The 15210-nt window shown below is 36.5% G+C and overlaps 1 protein-coding gene across 1 annotated transcript in view; it reads right to left on the reverse strand.

Moving 5' to 3' along the window:
- The window catches only part of LHFPL3 (LHFPL tetraspan subfamily member 3), a 450341-nt gene that overhangs the window by 60689 nt on the left and 374442 nt on the right, over positions 1 to 15210 (reverse strand). Inside the window, exon 2 of the mRNA XM_063101039.1 lies at positions 3412 to 3699. Within this exon, the coding sequence (XP_062957109.1) occupies positions 3412 to 3699 (288 nt within the window). The remainder of the gene's footprint in view (positions 1 to 3411; positions 3700 to 15210) is intronic.

A 15210-nucleotide genomic window follows, 5' to 3' on the forward strand; every position in this document is an offset into this window, starting at 1 on the left:
GCTGGGATTGAGGTGAGTTCTCCAGAAATGTATTTTAAGAGGTAGCGGTCTGACATGTTTGGACTCAAGTTCTTCCATTGAATTTATGGCATATAAATTTCAAGGTCAAAGGTAGAGGTGGCAAATGTATGGTCTGTCAATATTGGTGCGAAATGGAATTTCACTGGAACTGGAAATTTATTGTTAAAGTATGCTTTCACGTTAGTATTTTTCTTTTGGTCACCGAAATAAAAAAGAGGTAGCAGTCCGTAGAGGCAGAGAATTTTACCTGTGTACCTCCCCCTTGTTTTCCCTTTGATTAGCACCTTTGTGATCATTAATTTATGGGTCAGTTGCGTCTTATATTCCCTTTCATCTTAAGACTGTGAGTGGAGCATAGTTCAACAATTAGAACTGAGTTTCCTTTCCTTCCCTGATATATTCTAGAATTCATGTAATGGTGATTTTTGTTCAGTCCATTAGGGTTGTTGTTGGGAAGGACTCATGGATGTAAGCAATATTCTTGCTGTAATGATACGTGGAAAATCTGAATCTATATAGTGGCCTTTGGAGATCAGTGGGGCGGTATATCGCTGGATTAATTACAATAGCCACAAAAAGAAGATACGATTATGGCATTATGCTGACCACTCAGGACAAACTTCTTCGAATGCGGGTACATGCTACAATTACAGGCTTATTCTGTCTGTATCACTCCTGCTTCTTATTAAAGAATTTAGGTTGATACTATTACCAATGGACCATAAGACTGGAAGAAGATTGTGAAAGACACTGCAGTGTGTATAGTGATATAATACATATTAGAATGTGTGGATGCTTTACTCTCTGGAGCCAAGGCTTGAGATATGGCGTTATCTGCTTCCATGACCCCAGAAGGCATCACGGGGATAATAAATTCCTCTAAAATTACGAGCTAGAGCTAGATTTGCCCCTGTTTCATTTCATTTCCCTGGAACCAAAAAGAGGCCTTGGTTACCAAGGGACATCTTCATAGTTTTATTAGAAAAAAAATTAATAGTGTAAAAATGTTTTAATAATTGAAAAGTTATACTAATGCACCCACACAAATTGTAAAAGCACTCATTTATATACAATCAATTTCATAATTACAAATTTTTCTTATATTTTTATTAAGCTCGATCTCTTTTCCCTTAGGACCTACAGAAGATAAAAATGATAACATTTAGTTTTGGTTACTGCACATACTTGAAAGCCATTAAGCTACTGTTTAGTGAACTATGTTCACACACAAAACATACAAAATCACTGATTGGTCTTTCCTTAAACAATCTGTCTTTGGAAGTTTCAACACTGAACAAATGTTTAAATAATACCAAACAACAAAGGCTACTTTGCATACAATTGTAAATCTAGTATCATTTTTCAGAAACATGGAGGTTTGATTAAATTTTATACAAGGCTTAGAAATCTTCATACAGAATAGATTTTAGTCCTTTAGAACAAGATGGAAGAAACTGTAGTGATACATGCAAGTGGAGAAGATGATAAACACAGAAAAGTCATACAAAGATAATCCCTAAACCCTGTATTGGCCTCTTTTAACCTTCTTTCCTATCAAAACCTTTACCAAGGTGTTCTTAGTATATCACTGAGCAGACAATGATGCTTTCATTAATGAAGATCTAGATGGAAGAGATCAGACATCAATATTTAACTCAATCAACTGGAAGAAAAGACCCATTTTGAAAACTATAATCTTGGCTGTTCCTTTCTGAAGCATGAGTTCAGGAGACTTGTTGCCACTTGTATATGTGAATATAAGTTAGAATTCTCAATTGCTAAGTAAAAATCTTCCTGCTTTTGCTATTTTTTTCTTTTTCTGAATTTTCTTCTCATTTGTGGTCAAAGGATGTCTGGGAAGTAAAGGTTCTCAATATAATCTTGAACTTTACAGAAAATAAACAGCATTTTGTTCCATTATTAGGTGGTGGTAGAAATCAAGTATTTGCAGAACAAAGTGGTCTTTTCTTTAATTCATTCTTTTGGGAAAGGTACTTTGTTCTAATATTGAGCTCTCCTTATCATTGCATTTGAAGTGAAGTTAACTGGACAAAGACTTGTGTACATCCAACAAGCCACAAAGACAACAGACAAGGACACCAAATTAATGAGTGTATGCAAAAGCACAAAATCTGTAACGTAAATACAAGTGTAATTATCTTCATACAATCTTTTATATCTAGAAAGGGTAACTCTGAGAGGGAGGTAGCTTGGTTTTCAGGAAGTTTTAGCACTACTCCTCCATGAAAGTGTTTTTGTTTTTAGAATATTTTTGCTATAACTAAGTAACTAATATGTGTCCTGTCTATAAATCAGGGATCTAAAGGGTTTGTGGATGACTGCTGCTCTCCTGGACTGCTCCATTTGACTTCTTCATAGTTTATGATTTACAAGTATAAACAGAGATGATCTAAATATAAAGCTTACTACGCCAGCATTACATGCAATGTGTAGAGACGAATATATGCAATGAAGCAGTGAAGGGTTTGTGAAATTAGCAACTACTTGAAATAATAAACAAAATTTCATAATTCAAGGATAAATTTGGTGCCCAAGTAGGAATAAAAGCTAGAAGAAGGAGCCACTCAGCTGAAGGTACTGATGTAAGCCCAAAGTATTAAAGTTAAATATAACATAAAGATAAAACAGTTAAAGCTAAGTCTATAACAAAACAGAGACATTGAAATTCTACCTGAAGAAATTGGTTTAGAAATCTGGAAAAAAACCTGAAAGATTCATCTTGAATAATAACTTGCTATCTGTTATTCACCCACTGAAATGTATTTGTGTATCATTCACTAGTCAGTGTCCTATTTTCTATCCTAGTTTCTTTTTGTTTTAGAAGGCAATTTCCTTATGAAAAGAAATCTGAGGATTTTGATTACCCAGATAACACATTTAAAATTCAGCTAATTAGGTAACTACTGAGATCTCTAACTATAACTATTTGGGGACGTTATTACCACCTCTGTCTGAGATGATGAATCTGAATTCAAATAAAATGATTGTAAGTACTTTAATAAAGATGTTTATAGATGATTTTAGAGATTCCCCAGGCATTTATTTCAATCTGGAAAATAGCTGAATACATGATGAGGAAGCACTTTCCATTCAACCATATAGATCAAAAAAAAAAAAAAAAAAGAAAAAGAAAAAGTTGCATCTTAGCTTCCAAATGGCAAACCAGAAATCAGAGGAGGGAAGAAACTGGAAAAATGCATTTAAATAATAATAATGGACTCGGAGAACCTCAGAAAGATAAGGAAACACAATTGCATAAACTTCTTGAGTTGAGTCTGGGGGAAGTCTGTGAACTACAGTATTGAAAGATGGTGCAAATTAGAACCACAGGGAAAGTCCTTGTACTTGACTGGAAAGAATGGACAGTACCATGTTTTGTGCTTGAAGCATCCAGGTAAGAGTTCCCTAAAGCAATCTTACCTTTGTTTTCTGCCTTCAGTTCTTCTGCCATCAAGCTGTCTTGTCGGTTACCAAGCACGAATGCTAGAAATGAGAGGATCAGGGCATCCAAAATTCCAATAATAGCCAGGATGTATGCCCAGCGGACTGAACAAGCCCCGAGAGTGTACTTGTCTGTCTTTTCTCCACACATCCGTTTCACTTCATCTGAATCCCAGCCATCAGGGAAAATCATACAGCCAAGCACAAGGCAGGCAGCTTGGAGAGAAAGAGAGAGACAAACAAAAGAAAAAAAGAAGTTAACAAATTTTATTTTAGCAATTATTTCTATTTGTCAAATCTTGTTTCAAATTTTTCTTGATTTAAAGAAGAGCAAATCCCACCACAGTTCTACTCTGAGTATGTATGTGTGTGTGTGTGGGTGTGAGTGTGTTTTCCTGGTTAAATTAAAAGCAGCCTAGCACTCTGTAGTGAAAAGAACTCTGGGAATGCACTTTACAGTGAGCTCAAGCATCCTGAGAGAGGTTTAGTTTGGTTGATCTAAAAGAAAACATTAAGAAATTGAATTTTTGTGTGCATTTGTGGGAAGGCTTCCATTGCAAATAGGCCACAAGGAATCATAACACTGAAAAATGACAATTCAAGGCTGGCTTTGAAGAGCTATGACAGCAGCCAGATAAGGGATTAGGATAATATGGAAAATACCAGAGTGTATATTGACTTTGAATCATTGCACAAAATAATTTTACATTGTAACCCTCCCAACATACACCGAGTAAAGTTTTTTAAAACTGTACTAAGCACGTGCAATGCAGACTATTTCATATCTTACTCTCTGTTCTATTTCATCTTTTTAAAGGCTGAAAAACACCACAACATAGTGTGGCACCACAGAGTTTCAATGAAAATTAAGAAATTCAGGAGAATACTTATATTCTATTTCCCAAATATTACTGTGGAAATCATATGAACACTTTTTACAGGAATATGTTACTCTGAAAATTAAAAAAGATAGGTAGCAACTCTTGCAACTTTTTATATTTAATTGAATTATCTAGAAGTAAATCATCACATTTTTAGGCTATATAGAGATTTCTGAACAGGTGGGTTCATTCACTCATTCAACAACTGCTTATTGAGTATCTCCTATGAAGTGTCAGACACTGTTCTTGGTGCTAGGAATACAGTGATAAAAAAAGAGACATGATTTATTTTATTTTGGAGCTTATATTTTGTCAGGAAAAAGGCAAAAAATGAGTAAGCATGCAAATAAAATAGCTGTAAGTTGTAACAAGTAGGAAGTGGTAAGTTGTAACTTAGGAAGCCTATGACGCCACAGCCAAATTAGAGTTTTGTGATTATCACAGCCAAACAATCCCTGAAGCCTGCAAGAGGGGCTGACTTATAACACTTGCCTCACCGCAACTTACTGAACAAGACAGAAGTGGACACCTGCTTTCCTCTTTTTAACCAAGTACATGGTTCTTCAAGATATGTCTGTGCAGACAGAAACCAAGAGGACTGACAAGTAGAAAGACTGCCTGGGAGAACCCTGCTTTAGTGGCTTGTGTTATTTTATAGAATGACAGTTCAAAACTTTGGATCACACTTGCTTCCTCTCCTTTCTTTGCCCCACATCCCCATGCTTCCCTTATCTATCTGTGCAGAATCTCTGCAAAGATGGGTATTACTGACACTTCCCTATTTGAAGCATTCATTATCTCCCAGAGGGAACCCCAACTTTCTTCTGTGTTCAATTTGTTCTCCCTGTAATACAGATTACACACAATACTGCTCAGACCATCATGCTCAGAACTTTTTGCTGGCTGCCTGTTGACTACTGAGTATAAAAACAACCAGGCATCTTAGTCAGGTATTCAAAAGCTCCGTTATCCAGCCCCTACTGACTTTCCAGTCTCCCTCCCCATCACACTCTCCACTTCACTTGGGCTGAACTACATGTGACTCCAAATTTTTGTATCTCTCTTCTGCCTGGAGTATTTGCCACAATTGTACCTAAATGTTCCACTCTGAAACATCTTCCAACACGCAAGCCAAAGGCAACCTTCTCTACAAGGCAAACTATCTCAAATTCTTCTCGACCCTGAATATTGCCCTTCTCTGAACTCTCATAGCTAGTTGACTATACCTAGCTTAGGGTCTCTGTTGCTTTTCATATTATTATAGTCATTTATTTACAAGCATTATCTCAATTAACAGACTATAAGCTTTTTGAGGAAAGAGTCTTTGGCCAGTTATCATACTCACAGCTTCTAAAACAGGGGGTATAATCACAATTTGTGGTAATGGGCATGCTGCCAGTATGGATCTGGCCATCACATCTTAGGCATGAGTGGTGACAATTTGCTCTACACCTCATGAATGTTCATAACCAATAAAAAAAGAGAAAAAAATAAAACAGTGCTTTGAACATAGATACTAAAATACATTTGAATGGGAAAATAAATGAACAAATAAATAAATTGTAATATCTAGACAATATACTCTAAAATACAGTCACGGACAGCAATACTGCAGTTATCTATGGTCACAAATCTAGTTGAAAATGGATTCATATTTGGGTGAGTTTCAACAGAGGCAATTTTGTTATGACTAAACAACAGATAATAAGTACTTAGGAGGACAATTTTTAAAAAAGTAAAGTTGGTGATTTGAAAATATTTTCAAATTCCCATTCCCTCTGCATCTCCTAGTACTCAGTACCCAACATTCTTTCTAAAGTATTATCTAGTGGTAACAATTTATGTATTTTAAAAACGTGTGGTTTCCATGAGCAAAATTCATTTTATTTGGCAGGACACAGAAGATCTTTGAAACTAACCAATACTTCAGAAAAATACCTCTAAGGATTACTTGGAATATTTAAAAAGTATTCTAAATGCTTTTTTACATATTAAATTATTTTTACCTGTGAGAAAATTACTTTCTTATAAAGAGAAAAGGATAATCAAAATTTTTCCCTTTACAAATAGGAATCACTTGAAAAATAACTTATTACAGTTTTAGTTAAACTTAATAGAAATAACCAAGTGACACTAGCTCAGGCAGGTATGTTATTGGACAATGGAGGACAACTTCCATAGAACAGAGTTAATGGAATGCTGACAACAACAAAGACATCTTTTCTCAAGGTCTTTCTGTCTTGAGGGTAGACTGGCTATCTTAAAAGTTTCCATTTGTGGAAGCTTTGAGTTACAAATTGGGATAAAAAGAGCAGAGGCAGAATTAATACTCTGAAACTAAAACCACAGGAGAATATGAATGTCAACCATTGTTCTCTATTTTCACAGTATATGAATTCCTAAATTGAATTTTAAGTGAAGAATATGTAAAGATAGACGAAATAATATACAACGGCACTTTATGCAACGGATAGTTTGCTGAAAGTTACAAAAACAGAATTTTAAAAATGCAATTCTTATTTCCAACAATCTAAGGGAGTTGGCTGTTTAGAGAAATCTTAAAACCCAGCTAACAATGTCAGGGTTTTGGCCTCCTTGAGAAAAATGTTTAGGCCCACCCAGCAAGGATACCACAGTTCTCTTTCAGGCTACAGGGCACTATAATATGTATGGGTTCTCTGTCTACTTCTTGTCCACCTTTGAGGAAGATTTGATCCCTTTCTAATTTATCTGTTTAGAAAATCTAAATGGTTGTATAGTAGGATTAAAAAACCCAGCAGTTGCATTTAAAGACTTTCAAAACTTTAGATGGAGGTGCTGCAATACCCCAATCCCAGGCCAGTCCCCCCAGCCCAGAGAGGCCTGAGAGTCATCAGGCCCACATGCTCTGAGTCAGCAGCACTGGAAGAGGTAGGCACCACAGGATCACCAAGCCACCCAGAGAGGCCCGAGTGCTGCCGGGCCCACACGCCCCGAGACAGCTGCACCAGAAAAGGCAGGTGCCTCCCTCCATGAGACCCCCAGCCCAGACCAGTCCCTGCCACCCGGAGAGGCCCAAGAGCTGCCAGACCCACACGCTGAGCCAGCTGTGCTGGAACAGGCTGATGCTGTGAGACTCCCCCAGCCCAGGCCAGTCCCCACTGCCCAGAATTGACAGTCCCTTCAGGATCCAGACCAGGCATCAGGGTGGAATAAGCGGACTGCGATACCCACTGCCACAGTGACTAAACACCAAAGTAAAGACACCAGAAATACGAAAAATCAAGAAAGTACGTCACCACCAAAGGAAAATAATAACTCTCAAGCTCTAGATCCTATAGAACAGGAAGTCCTTGAAATGACTGACAGGAATTTCAAGCAACAATTCTAAGGAAACTAAATGAGATACAAGAAAACTGAGTTATACAACACAATGAAATGAGAAAAATATATACAGGACCTGAAAGAAGAAATGTGCAAAGAAATTAATGCGCTGAAAAAGAATGTAGCAGAGCTTGTGGAGCTGAAGGATTCATTCAATGAAATAAAAAGCAGAAGGGAAAGTCTAGCCAGCAGGCTAGAACAAGCAGAAGAGAGAATTTCTGACCTTGAAGATGGGCTGTTTGAATTAATACAGGTGGGCCAAAAAAAGGAAAAAAGAATTAAAAAACTTGACGAAAATCTAAGAGAGATAACAGACAACCTTAAGTCTAAAATATCTGAATCATGGGTATTCCAGAAGGGGAGGAAAAAGGAAATGGCATTGAAAACATATTCAATGAAATAATAGCAGAAAACTTCCCAGGTACAGTGAAGTCACAGACCTTCAGATTCAGGAGATCCAAAGATACCCAAACATATTCAACCCAAAAAGATCTTCTCCAAGACATGTTATAGTCAAACTGGCAAAACTAGAAGACAAAGAGGGAATCTTAAAAGCTGGAAGAGAGAAGCATCAAGTCACCTATAAGGGAGCCCCAATAAGACTAACATCAGACTTTTCATCACAAACCCTAAAAGCCACAAAAGAATGGGATGATATATTCAAAATACTGAAGGACAAATATTGCCAGCCAACAGTACTTTACCCATCAAGGCTATCCTTCTGAAATGAAGGACAAATAGTATATTTCTCAGACAAACAAAAACTGCAGGAGTTCACTACCACACGACCAGCCTTACAAGAAATTCTCAAGGAAGTACTGGATTTGGTACCTGAAAAACAACCATCACTGCCATGAATACTCAAGAAGAACAAAACCCACCAGTAAAGCAAAAATGCTAACAATAAAGAGAAAAAAGTTTATCTATCACCCCAACAAACCAACAAACACAGAAGACAAACAGAAAATCAGAAAGAAAGGAAGAAAAGATACTTAAGACATCTAAACAAAAATCAATAAAATGCTAGGAGTAAATCTACACCTTTCAATAATAACTCTAACTGTAAAACAATTAAATTCCCCACTCAAATGACATAGAGTGACTGACTGGATTAAAAAGATGGACCCAACAATATGCTGCCTTCAAGAGACTCACCTCACCTGTAAAGACACACATAGAGTAAGAGTGAAAGGATGGAGAAAGATATACCATGCAAATGGAAATGAAAAACGAGCTGGAGTAGCTATTCTTATATCAGATAAAATAGACTATAAACCAAAAACCATAAAAAGAGATAAAGAAGGCCACTATATAATGATAAAAGGATCTATCCATCAAGAAGACATACCAATCACAAATACGTACACACCCAACATTGGAGCAGCCAGATTTATAATGCAAACACTATGAGACCTAAGGAATGAGATAGACACTAATACCATAATAGTGGGGGGCCTGAACACTCCACTCTCAACCTTGGACAGATCATCTAGGCAAAAAATCAATAGAGAAACACTAGATCTATACAATACATTAGACCAATTGGACTTGACAGATATCTACAGAACATTCCATCCAACAACCTCAGAATAGTCATTCTTCACATCAGCACATGGAACATTCTCCAGGATAGGCTACATGTTAGGTCACAAAGCAAGTCTCAACAAATTCAAAAATATTGGAATTATTCCATGTACTTTTTCAGATTACAATGGATTAAAATTAGAAACCAATAATAAATGAAACCCTGGAAACTATACAAACACATGGAAATTAAACAACATTCTACTTAATGACATATGGGGGTCCATGAAGAAATTAAACAGGAAATCAAAAAATTTCTTGAAACTAATTAAAATAATGACACATCATACCAAAACCTGTGAGATACTGCAAGAGCAGTACTAAGGGGGAAATTTATCACATTAAGTGCTTACTTCAGAAGAATGGAAAGATGGCAAGTAAACAACCTAACACTTCAACTTAAAGAACTAGAAAAACAAGAAAAATCCAAACCCAAAGTTAATAGATGGAAAGAAATAATTAAGATCAAAACAGAACTAAATGGAAAAGAAACCCCCAAAATGATGCAAAAGATCAATGAAACAAAAAGTTGGCTTTTTAAAAAGATAAATAAAATTGACAAACTTTTAGCAAGGCTAACTAAGAAAAGAAGAAAGAAGACCTAAATAACAAAAATTAGAAATGAAAAAGGTGATATTACAACCAATACCTCAGAAATATAAGGAATCATTAGAGACTACGATAAACAACTATATGCCAACAAATTTGAAAATCTGGAGGACGTGGATAAATTTCTGGACACACACAAACTACCAAAACTGAGCCAAGAAGATATAGAAAATCTGAACAGACCAATAACAATAAAAGAGATTGAAACTATTATCAGAAGTCTCCCAACAAAGAAAAGCCCAGGACTGGACAGGTTCAGAGTTCTACCAAACCTTCAAAGAGGGATTGATACCAATTCTCTATAAACTCTTCCAAAAGATTGAAACAGAGGCCATTCTCCCAAACTCATTCTATGAGGCAAACATCACCCTGATACCAAAAAGAGACAAAGATTCATCAAAAGAAGAAAACTACAGGCCAATATCCTTGATGAATATAGATGCAAAAATCCTCAATAAAATACTAGTTAACAGAATACAGCAACACACACGCAAAATTATATACCATAATCAAGTGGGATTCATTCCAGGGATGCAAGGTTGGTTCAACATATGCAAATCAATAAATGATACACCACATCAATAAAATAAAAGACAAAAACCATATGATCATCTCTACAGATGCTGTAAAAGCATTTGACAAAATTCAACATTCGTTCATGATAAAGACTCTCTACAAGTTAGGCATAGATGGAGAGTATCTCAGCACAATTAAAGCCATATATGATAAGCCCACTGCCAATATCGTTCCTTAAGAGCAGGAACTAGACAAGGATGCCCACTCTCACCACTCCTATTCAACACAGTGTTGGAAGTACTAGCCAGAGCAATTAGAGAAGAGAAGGAAGTAAAGGGCATCCAGATTGGAAAGGTTGAAGTCAAACTGTCCCTGTTTGCAGATGCTATGATCCTATATATTAAACAGCCTAAAGCCTCTGCCAAAATCTCTTAGAGTTGATAAGTGATTTCAGCGAAGTTGCAGGATACAAAATCAACACACAAAAATCAGTAGCATTTCTATACCCCAACAGTGAACATGCAGAAAAAGAAATCAAGAAAGCTAGCTCATTTACAATACCCACTAAAAATATAAAATATGTAGGAACAAAGTTAACCAAGGATGTGAAAAATCTCTATGAAGAGAACCAGAAACCACTGTTGAAAGAAATTAAGGAAGACACAAAAAGTTGGAAAGATATCCCATGCTCTTGGTTGGAAGAATTAACATTGTGAATATGTCCATATTACCCAAAGTTATCTATAGATGCAATGCAATCCTAATCAAAATTCCAGTGACATTTTTCTAAGAAATGGAAAAAACTATCCAGAAATTTATATGGAATAACAAAAGACCACAAATAGCCAAAGGAATCCTGAGCCAAAAAAAAAAAAATAAATAAATAAAGTTGGAGGCATAACACTACCTGAATTTAAACTATACTACAAAGCTATAATAACCAAAACAGCATGGTACTGGCATAAAACAGGCACATGGATCAATGGAATAGAATAGAGAACCCAGAAATTAACCCATACACCTACAGCCATATGATCTTTGATGAAGGCACCAAGTCTACACAGTGGGGAAGAGACTGCCTCTTCAGCAAATGGGGCTGGGAAAACTGGATATTCATATATTGGAGAAGGAAACTAGACCCAGACCTCTCACCATATACCAAAATCAACTCAAAATGGATTAAAGAATTAAATATACATTCTGAAACAATCAAACTCCTTACAGAAAACATAGGGGAAGCACTCCAGGAAGTAGGATTGGGTACAGACTTCACAAATATGACCCCAAAAGCACAGGCAACCAAAGAAAAAATAAACAAATGGGATTATATCAAACTAAAAAGCTTCTGCACAGCAAAAGAATCAATCAACAGAGTGAATAGATAACCAACAGAGTGGGAGAAAATATTTGCAAAATATACATCTGACAAAGGATTAATATGCAGAATATACAAGGAACTCAAACAACTTTACAGCAAAAAACCAAATAATCCAATTTAAAAATGGGCAAAGGAGCTGAATAGGCATTTCTCAAAGGAAGATATACAAATGGACAACAGATACATGAAAAAATGCTCAACATCACTCAGCATTTGGGAAATGCAAATCAAAACCACTTTGAGATACCATCTCACTCCAGTTAGGATGGCTAATATCCAAAAGACTGAGAATGATAAATGCTGGCTAGGTTGTAGGGAAAAACAAATTCTCATACACTATTGGTGGGACTGCAAAATGGTGCAGCCTCTATGGAAAATGATATGGAGGTTCCTCAAACAATTACGGATAGATCTGCCATATGACCCAGCTATTCCACTGCTGGGAATATACCCAGAGGAATAGAAATCATCATGCTGAAGTGATACCTGAGCCACCATGTTTATTGCAGCACTACTTACAATAGTCAAGAGTTGGAACCAGCCTAAATGTCCATCTTCAGATGAGTGGATAAGGAAACTGTGGTATATCTACACAATGGAATACTACTCTGCTATAAAAAAGAATGAAATACTACCATTTGCAACAACATGGATGGATTTAGAGAAAATTATGTTAAGTGAAACAAGTCAGACATAGAAAGAGAAATACCACACGTTCTCATTTGTGGGAGCTAAAAATAAATAAATAAATAAATATGCAAACAAATAAGTGGTGGTGGGTGGAAGAAGACATGATAATCACAACTATTCCTTGAACTTGTTAAGACAAGTGAGCAGATACAATGTTGCTGGGAGGGGAGGGGAGAAAGGGAGGGGGAAAGAAGAATGGGTAAAGGGACATGAAAATCAACTACTAAGTATATTGAGAAGTTAAAAAAAAAACAACTTTAGATGCCCATTGCATAACAAAAGATTTATTTTCTGACAATATCAAAATGTACATTTTTCTCCCCCTATCCAACTCCTCCTACTTGGCTGTTTTCTTCTGTTTTTGAAAGGGGAGGACCCCCCAAAGTTTATGTATTTGACTTAAGCCACTAAAACAGTTTAGGCTCTGTTGGTTTCTTTAGAAAGGCATGACTATTATATTCTAAATTAATGCTTGAGTGCTATGATAAATTCTGTTTTCTAGCATTCTATTAAGCAGAACCTTATTAACCTGCATGATTTATATAGTCACTGGAAACTAACAGCTGATCCTAACCCTGACTAAGAAGTACCTGCAAGATCCTAGGCTAACGTCTCAGTCAATGAAAGAGTAAATAATATTTCTCTTGGAGTTATAATTGATTTTTTCTAATTGTTTACAAACTGATCATCCTTTAAGATACAGTACTATCACTACAGTAAACATTAGAGTATAAGAGGCACCAAAACATTTGATTAATTTGGACATGCTATTTCCTGACTAGGAGGGAGAGTGGACAATTAGTTACAATTGGGCTATTATCCAAAAATGGGTTTCTTATTAGAATGTCACCTAGGAAATGACTTCCTCGCAGCTATATATTCCTTCATTTTGGCAGCAGGTGTTCTGGAACATTCTTGAATGCTATATCAGAGAACATTCTTGAATGCTAAAGAGCAATGAGAGCCCACAAGTTGGAGGTGATCGGAGAATGATGGAAAAAAAAAAACACATGGCCTTATTGTAGGCTGCCATGATATCTTCTAATCTAGAATATATGACAAAGGCGTCCTTGTGAGGGCATCACTGTTGATTTCCATTTTAAGCGAGTTCCAAACAGTTAGGAAGCATTCACATTCTAAAAGAAACCTCTGTGTAGAGGCTACTGATGCCCACAATGGGTTCTTCTGAAATAGTTCACAAATGGCTAGTGCTTCCCCAGAGCCACTAATTGCTCTGGCATTTTTCTTGCTAAAGACCTGACTGTAACCTCTGTGGAGGAAACAACCTTAGAAAAATCCACAAAGCTTTGTAATTGAGTCTTTCTTCAAAGGAAAATGAAGCAAGATGAAAAAAGCCATAGGGGGTCTATGACTTAAGTTACTTGGTCCTGCTGATATTGCTGGCCTAACTATCCCAATCAGGGCTTTTAATGTTGTGAACCTGAGAACTGCTTATTTTTTGAACGGCAAGAGAAAGCCTTAATTCATTCTTCAGAAAGTCTATGCACTGTTGCACAAAAGGCATGATAAACTGCCTCATGTTGCTGAAGCACTCAAGTGGAACTCAGTGAAAAAAAGGAATCTGCATTCACATAACTCTATCAATTATTCAGGCATTACAGTAGTTGAAGAAATTGATGCCAGTAGAGGCTTTCAGGCTCTGAAGGGGGAACTTTCACACAACGATTGTCACTCTAAACACCTGGCAAAAGAGATAGAAACCTCATTCCTACAGCTTCTTCATGAGGAGTTGGCCGGCAAACTCAAGCTCTAATATTTGTACCTCTGGAAACGGCATAATATTTACACCTCAGTTTACTTCTGGAAAACGGAGTCACTAGTAATCCGGGACATGAAATACTGTGGTTTAGAGTGTGGTGGAGAAAACAAATTGTGTCCTGGTAGATTTCAGTTTTAAACCCAATATAACTTTATGGGCAATTAACTTGCTGTTATAACACGAAACATATAACACACCTTAGAAAGGTGGGGGGATAAATGACACTGGGCTCTCAAAAGAGAAGAGTTAGAAACTCGTATCTAATGATGAGAGAAGTCTCTCTACTCTGCCAAGATGCTCAGCCCTAATTTGCTTGAATAAAGGTGTGCGTACATACATCTGTACGCTGTTCTCAATCAGCGGTGAAACCCTGGACCACAGCTCTAAGCGGGTAATTAGAAGTCCATCCACACCTGCATGTATGAGCTAGACAGTTAGTGGAGAAATATATTGTATAGACTATGATATCAGACAAGAGGAAAATACCTAACTAACAACATCACTTGATAATTTGCCCAAATTTTGAGACTTAAAAGCCAAATATAATAAAAATCATAATTTAGACTTAAAAAATGAGATACTGTTGTGATCTCTAGAGCACTACTAGACAGCTTTTGACATATATCATGGGTCCAATCAAATTCCTTGAGATCCTGATAATGGCATAATTAATAATTATAATATCTAATATTTTTTGAATGCTTACCACATATAGGACACATTTTATATGCATCATCTCATTTAATTCTCAAACAAAACTAAGAGAAACATGAGATCACTTCTTCCTGACTCCTTTGGTTTCTACAAAGAGGGATTTTTCCTTAAATACTTGTGGCCCCTTATCCCACTCTTATTCCTCTCCATGGAGGTGAAGTGAGTTACCTGATAAACATCTAGAAAGGAACTGGGCATACCTGCCAACCCCT

Source organism: Cynocephalus volans, chromosome 6, assembly GCF_027409185.1.
Source record: "Cynocephalus volans isolate mCynVol1 chromosome 6, mCynVol1.pri, whole genome shotgun sequence".
NCBI classification, from domain to species: Eukaryota; Metazoa; Chordata; class Mammalia; order Dermoptera; family Cynocephalidae; genus Cynocephalus; species Cynocephalus volans.